At 33.1% G+C, this 6842-nt stretch overlaps 1 protein-coding gene across 1 annotated transcript; it reads right to left on the bottom strand.

The window, feature by feature from the left end:
• Window positions 1-2033: 2033 nt before the first annotated feature.
• LOC111780317 (protein neprosin) lies at window positions 2034-6276 on the bottom strand. Its single transcript, XM_023660690.2, has 7 exons — window positions 5928-6276; window positions 5446-5532; window positions 4590-4862; window positions 3946-4113; window positions 3441-3494; window positions 2776-2922; window positions 2034-2686 (listed from the first exon to the last, which is right to left on the bottom strand). Exons 1-7 carry the CDS (start codon window positions 6102-6104, stop codon window positions 2309-2311), a joined length of 1284 nt encoding a protein of 427 aa, XP_023516458.2. The 5' UTR covers window positions 6105-6276; the 3' UTR covers window positions 2034-2308.
• Between the last annotated feature and the right edge of the window lie 566 nt (window positions 6277-6842).

Raw genomic sequence — 6842 nt, forward strand, 5'->3', positions numbered from 1 at the left:
TGCCAACATCTCCACTTCTTTCTCAACCGCCTCTTCCATGACCTCTGCCTCTTCTTTGCCCTCTACCTTTGGAGCTTGAAGTTTCACCTGGTGTGGATATCTTTAAGGTTGTCATCTCCTCTATTGCACTCGTGCGATTAAGCTTCTGCTCATGCACTAGCAAGGAGCTTTGAAGTTCATCTATTTGCATCTCTTCGACATTGTTTGCTCCTTCAATAGAACATATAATGTAATCAAACTTTGGAGTTAGAGATCGCAAAATCTTTTCTACAACCGCAACATCCGTGATTGAATCACCATGCATCCTCATTTTACTTGCAAGACTCATAACCTTGCCAATATAATCATTCACCGTTTCTCCCTTTTGCATTTGGAGAATTTCAAAGTCTCTTCTATCTGCTTGAAGTTGAGAATGCTTTACTCTCGTTGCGCCTTGATACTTCCTCCTCATTGAATCCCAAATTTCCTTGGATGTCTTCTTCTGAAGCATTGTTTCTAAGATAGTCCAATCAATGGACTGGAATAAATAGTTCTTGACCTTCAGGTCCTTCAACTTCGATGCTGCCAACTGTTGATGTTGAACAGTTGAGAGTACCTCGCCTTCATTTGGCTCTACATAACCCGTCTCCATCATATCAAAGAACTCCTTTGATCTGAAGAAATTTTCCATCAACATCGCCCAATGATCATAGTTACCATCGAATCTCGGGATAGCGGGTTGAACGAAGTTATCAACTTGTCTTTCTGCTGTCATTCTTGCTGCTGCAAGATCACTCTAATACCAGTTGTTGGTGACAACAGAGAAATTTGGTAGAATTCTTTGGGAGAAGAGAACTTTGTAATACTATGGAGGAATGCTTAATTGATTTTCTACTTCTTCCACCAATGCCAACATACATATATATATATATATATAGGTAATTTGAGACATTCCCCATTACCATTCATTATCCAAAAGTCATGCACCTATTTAATTAGGAACTAATGAACCTAGACCTACATGTATCTATTCATACATGAACTTATACATGTATCTATACATGGATAAGTGACCCTTCAACACATGTATCTATTCATACATGAACTTATACATGTATCTATACATGGATAAGTGACCCTTCAACACATGTATCTATTCATACATGTATCTATACATGGATAAGTGACTCTTCAACACATGTATCTATTCATACATGTATCTACAAGTGACCCTTCAACACATGTATCTATTCATACATGTATCTACAAGTGACCCTTCAACACATGTATCTATTCATACATGTATCTACAAGTGACCCTTCAACACATGTATCTATTCATACATGTATCTACAAGTGACCCTTCAACACATGTATCTATTCATACATGTATCTACTATTGAAATATAACATTCACCAATCTGTGAAGTAATCTCACACACACTAATAATCGAATGCTCCGATACCGCTTCGTGAAAGTACTACTCACGTAATTGTGAAGCAGATATCGAGAGGGGAGAGACAAGAAGACAAAGAATACTGAAAAGAAACCTTTTATATTGAACTGTACTTCTTTAACTCTGTATTTCCTTTTGCTCTCTTTACTCTTTACCAGGAAACAAACTAATTTATAGGTTTTCTAAAACCTAAAAAATGGCTATCATCTCTTTCTAATCCACTGTTCCGTAAATAATTCCCATTATTCTCTCTTTTGAAAATGATTATAAATAGTCACCACTATTAGCTGTGGTGATTTTAGCCAATATTCTTTAGCCAATATTCTCGATGACCATTTGAGAATTTTCAAAACCATATTTAATTATCTAATCAAAGCCCATAAAATTAGTTAAAAACATTTTCCATCCTTTAAAAATTATGATCTCCCTCAAACTTTCTCTTTTTGAATTAAGCTTTGATTAATGTCGAATATATATAACTCAACAACATAATCCAAAAATTAAAAGAGTGTACGTGTTCATCATTTGAACGGTACAAATTCATTTCTCTCTCAAAATAGGCACCTAAAGAACTCTTTGAAAGTGAAGCAAAAACAAGAGAGGAAATAGCTGCCCACATTGATCATTAATTACACAAAAGAATTAATTTCACTCACTAAAATAGCCCTACCAAGGAAAAAAATAAAATAAAAGTTCAATTCTTACCTCTAAAACACCCTTTGAATCAATTTTTATCTTAAATTTTCAATTTCATCCAACTACAAACGAAGATACATGAAATCGAAAGTTTAGGATAAAAATCGATTCACCCGTCAAATTTTGAGATAAGAATCGTAATAATTGCAGAAGTGAGCGATACGGAGGTTGATATGATCATTGACATTTGGGGTTTCTACCAGGACCACCGTAGTAGAAGTGAGTGCCCCATTGGTCATTATACGAGCTCATGATATTATAACAATTGGTGTTTTCAGCCATGATCGAGATGTCTTGAACGGCGCTGAGGCTGTTGTCGCTATCAACAATCTCGAGGTTTCGAAAGTAGCTAGCTTTGCCAAAGCCGTCGTCCGGGAAATGGCCAGAGCCCATTTGGGTTGAAGTGTGCTGGCCATTGGCCCTTGAGTTGACCACCTCGCCACCCCACTCGACCATGGTGGCATGGTCGCCCAGGTGAGTGAACAGCTCCGCCGGCCAGTACCCGACCAGTGTGTTGTCCCCAAATCCCATCCACCAGCTCCCCAACTTCGGGTCCTGTTTTATTTTTTATTTATTTCTTATTATTATTATTTAAAGGATCAAATAAGCTTGAAAATTAAAAAAAAAAAATTAAAAAAAAAAACCTTCCAAATGAGAATGGTAATGTCATATTGGCTGCCGGAGAAAGAAGAAACCGGAGAAATGGCGGCTCCGATGGCGATTTTGTTGTTTGTTTGTACAAATCCAGAACATAACAGATTATAGCAACCGGTTGCCTGATATGCATCGCTCTGCAAAATAAATAAATAAATAAGAAGTAATAATTATAATATAAATAAAATAATAACCATATTAAAATGTTTTATTTATAGGTTTGTTTTTTCATAATTTTAAATTATAAGATATTTAAACTCTTAGCTAAATTTCAAACCTAAAAATAAATTTTTAAAAATTTTAGTATTAATTTTCAAAATTCAGCTTGAATTTTAAAAATATTCTTAAAATATAGGTGATAAAATAAAAAAATAAAAAAATGTAAAATTAGAGGATGTGTCGATAGAGATTAAATTATAAATTTAGTCCCTAAATTTTGTATTTCTATCTTTTCGAGATTTTAAACGTTCAAAATTATAAATTCGATTGAAAATCGAGGATTTTATTAAATATAAAATTTAAGTTTATATTTAATAGCTGAATTAAGTTTAAAAAATGTTTGCATTTATAGATGATTTACCGAATATCAAAAATTAAACTTGTAATTAGCTCAAAGAAAACAATTTAAAAATAATAGTGAGATTAGAGATCTAACCGTCCAATACGTGAATAATCTAGGTCTGCTGTCCCCATAAAGCTCCGGACTGACCTGACTAGTAGAATAATCAAGACTTTAGAAAATCCAATAAACTCGATAAATACAGATTGAAAAATATATTTATAACGTTTTAACTAAAACACATAGCTCAATTGCATTTAATTGCAAAAATCATGTATTTTTAACCCAAAAAAAAATAATAATAATAAAATACCAGCATTATTAAAGAAACAAATAACGTTAATTTTGACTTAAAATATTAATAATTAATAATTAATAATTTTTTTTACTTAAATTATCTCAAAAATTTCCTAAAATATATATATTTATAAGAAAAAAGAATCAAACAAACTTCTAGAAAATTGAATTAGCTTCGGATTCAACAAACTTTAAAATAAAAAATAAAATAAAAAAAATCCTTTTTTATTATTATTTTATTTTATGAAAATGGGGAGGGGTATGGGATTGTGTGCGGGAGGGTGCAGAAAATGTAAAAAAATACCTGCCAACCAGCTTCTATGCTGTTGAGATCAGAGCCGTCGAATGATCCCGAGATGATCCAAACCTGAGAGAGACTAAACTCGTTGACCACTTGTATTGACGGGTCCCACACGTTTATTGTTGCCTTCGCTCCGTACATCTCTGATGATTCGGTGTATGCGATCGCATGCTATTTTATATGCAACCGTCCACATATTACATCATCAAATTAAATTTATAAAAATTGCATAAAAAGTCAATTAGTTTAAGCTTTTGGGATTAGTGCAAGTTTAATAGGTCATTTATTATGTTTGCTTTAAATTAATTACTAATCAACCCTTTGACCAGTCAAATTTTCAATATTTTTTTTTTTATTGATGCTTATTTTAAATTTTATTTTTCCAAGTTGGGATATTTTTAAATATATTAACTATTTTTTTCCAGCAAAAAAAAATTATATTTTGCAATTTCTGAGTTAATAAATATTTATAATTACGTTATAAAATCATTGAAATAATTTAATTATTTATTTATTATTATTATATTATTATTTTAATGTAATAAAAATTTAATGATAGACCTAAAATATATAGAGTTGAAGTGAAGGAAAAGAATCCATTCATAAATGCTATGAAAAAGGAGAAAAAGGGAGGAAAGATCAGGTACCTCGTGACCATTCCCACTGACTACATCAGGAGCGTCGATTTGTCGATCAAGGAGAATCGGTCGTTTTTTCTTCCCGTAGTCAAAAATTGACTTGGCTCTTAGCACGTCGTTCACTGTGCTGCGTCGCATTGGAATACTCCCTTTCGGACACCGTGTCCCGTTCACACGCCAAGTTTGAAATGGACCTCCCGCACCTGATCCTACCCTCCCATCCCTCACATCTTCTTCATTCTCTTTCACCTTCTTCCTTCTTGGCCACTCTGTTGGCCCTCTCTGCACCAATAAATTAATAATTATATATTTTTTAAACTTTTTTTTTTTTTTAAAAAAGTTTTTAAATGGTTATTTTAGTTGCTAATTTCTAAAACACGAGTGGCACGGGTTAGTTCAATTGGTGACCGGACTAAGTTAAATAGAGTTCACAATCTTAATCTGGTTGTCGGGTTATTTTTTTTTAATATATTTTAAAAAATATTATTTATTCTCCATCGTATTAATAATTAAAATTTCATAAAATTCAAATATTATACCTTTAATATTTTTTAAAATTATGATTAGGATTGTAACCTTGTATTTTGAGTCCTGACCAAAAAAATGTCAACCCGCAAATCGAATAAAATTTTTTCGACTTTCTAAAAATTCAATCTGACCCAAACCGAAAAAAAGTATAACGTAGCTCAATCTTTATGGTTTGGACTAAATACAATTGGTTGGATTATCGATTATATGAACGGCGGTGCTTGTATAAATTATTTGTTAAACAGTAGACCGAAAATGAATCGGTTCGAAAGTTTGGATATGAAATTTATAATAACAATAATTACTATTATTGTATCTAGAGATAGAGTGTTTGGACCTGAATCTTGTGGTTCTTCAAGAGGGGATGATCCAAAGCAGGCTGTTTTCTTTTATGAACACAATCTATAAGATCACCATCTGGGCTCTGAATAAACAAAATAAAAGAATATTAGCAAAAAAAAATCTTGAAATTTGTGATCTCTAATATTAGTTGGAGAGGAGAACAAAACATCATTCATAAGGGTGTGAAACCTTCCTCTAGCAAACTCATTTTAAATTCTTGAGAGCAAGTCGGAAGGGAAAAGCCCAAAAACGACAATATATGATAGAGGTGAGACTGTATAAACATATGGAAGAACATACATTTCAAATACCCGTTGCGAAAAGGTTCGATTTTTGTGGTACAAACCAACAAAAAAATGGCAAAAATGTATAAAAGTTCATAAATTTGATATACCCATTAGATAAAAATGCAAATTTTTAGATACCCATTTAAAAAAATGGAACATTGAAGAGAAAAAAAGGGGAGAAATTGATGACCTGAATGGTGAGAAGAGGAGGCTTGTTAATGGTGTCCAAATGCCTTTGAATCCTGTCCAATCTCAAGCTGCTAACTTGTTTAGAACTAAAATTGAGGCCACAAACCAGAGGGAATCTTTGAATAAGAAGAAGAAAAAGAGAGAAGAACAATGCAAAAGGAAGAAGATGATGATCCATTAGGGTTCTTAGAACACGAAGAACACGAAGAACACGAAGAACACGAAGAACATTAATGGAGTTTCAACATCAAGATCATGATTGGCTGCATTGGATTCAGATAAATAAGAAGGGAAAGAAGAAGAAGAAGAAGAAGAAGAAAGAGAGGAGGGAGGAGGTTGAGGAATTTAATGAAGGATATATATTATTTATAAAAACTCAAACCTACCAAACTCAAATTTTATTACACTTTTTCTCATCCTTCTTCAATGTGCATTATCTGTCATCTTCCTCTCTTTCTCTCTTTGCTTTTAATACTTTCTTTAAATTGCACATCTTCCCATCTTTTACCCTTTTTTTCCCTTTCCTTTCCTTTCCTTCTCACTTTCTCCTTTATCTCTCTAAAACGGGTTCGTTTCGTTTTGATATGGAGTCGAAAAGGAAGGCTCGAGACCCTGAAATCTTGGTGCAGGACGAATCGAAACCAATTAATGTAGGTCTTCATGGAGAAAGACCTTTTTGACATCGAGCTGATGCAGTGGTCAATATTTGTTAGGAGCAACTGATAGAGTGACTCGTATGGAATTTTTCTGAGTTTGGCCACGGGAGAGATGAAAAAAAGTTCGAGTAGAATCAATAATGCTTTATGTTTAGGATTCGAATCAGGGTTTGGTAGTTGATGGCTCTGACATTACTTTGCATCCCTTATGACATGGTTACGTTATTTTTGAAGTGCTTCTAAGAGTGAAGAGTATCCCC

Source organism: Cucurbita pepo, chromosome 18 (genome assembly GCF_057944985.1).
Source record: "Cucurbita pepo subsp. pepo isolate OVF chromosome 18, ASM5794498v1, whole genome shotgun sequence".
Taxonomy (NCBI): domain Eukaryota; kingdom Viridiplantae; phylum Streptophyta; class Magnoliopsida; order Cucurbitales; family Cucurbitaceae; genus Cucurbita; species Cucurbita pepo.